Consider the following 3,001-nt stretch of genomic DNA (forward strand, 5'->3'; position numbering starts at 1 on the left):
AAAGGAAGGCCTCTGAAAGGAAAGGGAACAGGCATGGCCTATAGGAAAATGACAGTTTATAAAGTGAAAAGGGGGGACCTCCTGTTAAGATGAAGTGTTTAATTTTAATTGTGCATGTTAATTAGGGCAGCCAATGGGGGCTTTTCATTGCTGTAGTTAAGTATTTTGGTAGATAGACCTTGTTTATCAACATCAGTAAGACAGAGTGAACAAATAAAAGAATAAACCACATGGCTAGCTTTAGAAATGTAATCTAATGGTTTTTCAAAGGACAGAAGGAATTGAAGAGAAGGACAAGAACTGTCAGAGCCATGTTTGCCATACTGGGGCTACCTAGAGCCCCTTCATTTATAAGCAATTTTGAAATGTTTAAGAGATATCTGCAACTGTGCTGATTAATAGAATTGTACAATTACTTAACAAATATGTCTCCTAAATGTCGAAGTGTGTTGATCACTGAATTAAGTACAATAGTTTTAATAATTAATCAGGTAATTTATGGACACAGTACTCATAGAGATTATATTTTAGGACATTATACAATAATAAATAATTTAATGAAGAAATTTTAGTCTCAGAGAGAGATAATTTAGAAATCTCATTAAAATTTGTTGCTATGCTTTATTATTATGCTTTATTCAGGTGATTTAAAATTTAAAAAGTATAGTCCACTGCAATTTTGTGAAGTAATAACTTTGGTTTCTACTTTGCTTCAGTTTTTCTTCCCACCACATTAGTGAACTGATATAAAGCAAAGGTGATGACTATGGCTAATTAGCAAAGAAATTGAACAGTTTGGGGCATGTGATAATGTATAGAATTATACTCATACAAAATACACAAAGATGGTATACACAAATTTAAACATATGAGTTTGCTCAATAAATGTTAAGGTAAACTTTATTAAAGACGTTGAACAGTTTAATGGCATTCCTGCATACAAAAAAACATTCATTTTTATATTTAAGATTCACAATGTTTTCATGGAAGGTCAGCAAAATATCATATTCTTTTGAACATGTTAAATTATATATGAATAGGCAAATTATTACAAAATGTTATTTCCTGATTTTAAATCTATTTCATTCAGTTTGTCTCATTATTTGAAAAAAATCAATTTACCTTTCTAGATATTAGGAATTTCCCTTAGCACCAATGTACTTGCTTATGAATCTTGTCATAGCATTTTTCATCTCTTTATTTCTCAGTGTATAAATAGCTGGGTTTAGGAGAGGTGTAAAAACGGAGTAAAATACAGCAAGAAATTTGTCAAACCAGGTGGAGTTGAGTGGCCACACATAGATGAAGATGCAGGGGACAAAAAATATCATCACCACTGTGATGTGGGCACTGCATGTGGACAGAGCCTTAGATGCACCAGATTTAGAGCTCTGGTGAACAGTGATGAGGATACATGTGTAGGAAATGAGCAACAGAGTAAAGCAGGTTACTGCCACAATCGCACAGCCAGTATTCATTAGGATACCCAAATCATGAGAATCCATGCAAGCTAGCTTGATCAGCAATGGTGTGTCACAGAAATAGCTATCTATTTTATTGGGGCCACAAAAAGGCAGCTCCACAATCACTACCAGGTGACTCATGGCATGAATAAAGCCAGTAGTCCAGGAAATCAACACCAACCCAGTGCATCTTTTCAGGTTCATAATGGTGAAGTAATGAAGTGGCTTAGAGATGGCCACATACCGGTCATAAGCCATTGCCACTAATAGCACCATCTCTCCTGCGGGAATGCAATGAGTAAAGAAGACCTGGGTCATGCAGCCAGCAAAGGAAATGGTCTTGTTCTCCCTGAGAAAGTCTGATACCATCTTAGGAGTTGTGTTTGAGGAAAGCCACATATCAACAAAGGACAGGTTGGCCAACAAGAAGTACATGGGAGAATGGAGATGGTGGTCAGTGGTAATTAAGACAATGATGATAATATTTCCAGACATAATAAAGAGATAAAGTATCAAGAACATCACGAAGAGTAAAACCTGGACACTCTGTGACTGGGAAAGCCCAAAAAGTATAAATTCTGACACCCAAGTCTGATTGTCTCCAACCATTATGCTCACTGTTCCCCAGAAATGACCTACAAAGAAACAAAGATTTTCAACAAGTCATATGACAAATTATATTTCCTGTGTAGACTTTGACATTCATTTAAAACTTACCTGAATAGAGATGAATAAATGTAAAGAGAAATCTAAGCCAAATATGAGTAGCACAGCTGCCCAAAGTGAGCTAATGAGCCAAGAACAACACCCTATGAAGAGAAGCATCATATGTGACTGTTACACACCTGCTCTATTATGAAATTCCTCTAGAGGAGAGCAGTGAGAAAGGACAACAAAGAAAACCTAAAAATGCGTGTCATTTCTTTTTTAAAAAAATATCTAAATTTGTCACTAGCAATTCTAACATTCCATACTGAAAACAATGAGAATTATATTTGGAAACTGATGGGAGTTCCATTGAATATCAGGGCAACTGGTGTTATAGGATGTCACCATTTTTGGCAGCATCCAATACTATTCCATTTGACAGCAGTAGAATTGTTTTTGTGACATTGAGAAATGAAAATTTTGCTTAAAGCTGTAATATAAATGATGGAAAAACCTCAGTGATGAAGTATACAGAACAGAAAGTCTTATAAGACATAAACTCATACCAGACTGAAAAATACAAACTGGGTCCACAGATATTCTTAGTAAAAGTATATTGAATAACTTATTTATTCAATAAAACTGATTAACAAAACACCACTCAAATACCTATAGGGAAGTACTGAACAAAGAACATTGCGAAATATATTCTGACCTTGAACTCTTAAAGTCACAATTAATTTTAAAGTCTTACAGGTAGAAAATATTGGTCTTAAATAGTATAAAATAGTCTTGAGAACCCTTAGATTTTGAAAAATTCTAGTTTCCTCAAATGAATAATATGTCATCTATCATCAATCTATCATCAGCATATTTCCTCATTTCCTCAT

The 3,001-nt window shown here is 34.5% G+C and overlaps 1 protein-coding gene across 1 annotated transcript; it reads right to left on the reverse strand.

Moving 5' to 3' along the window:
• Positions 1 to 1,133: 1,133 nt before the first annotated feature.
• LOC121465783 (olfactory receptor 4K3-like) lies at positions 1,134 to 2,075 on the reverse strand. Its single transcript, XM_041679176.1, has one exon. It carries the CDS (start codon positions 2,070 to 2,072, stop codon positions 1,134 to 1,136), a length of 939 nt encoding a protein of 312 aa, XP_041535110.1. The 5' UTR covers positions 2,073 to 2,075.
• Positions 2,076 to 3,001: the final 926 nt, after the last annotated feature.

Source organism: Microtus oregoni, unplaced genomic scaffold (genome assembly GCF_018167655.1).
Source record: "Microtus oregoni isolate MIOR12 unplaced genomic scaffold, Mior012 000031F_ref0000149, whole genome shotgun sequence".
In the NCBI taxonomy this organism is placed as follows: domain Eukaryota; kingdom Metazoa; phylum Chordata; class Mammalia; order Rodentia; family Cricetidae; genus Microtus; species Microtus oregoni.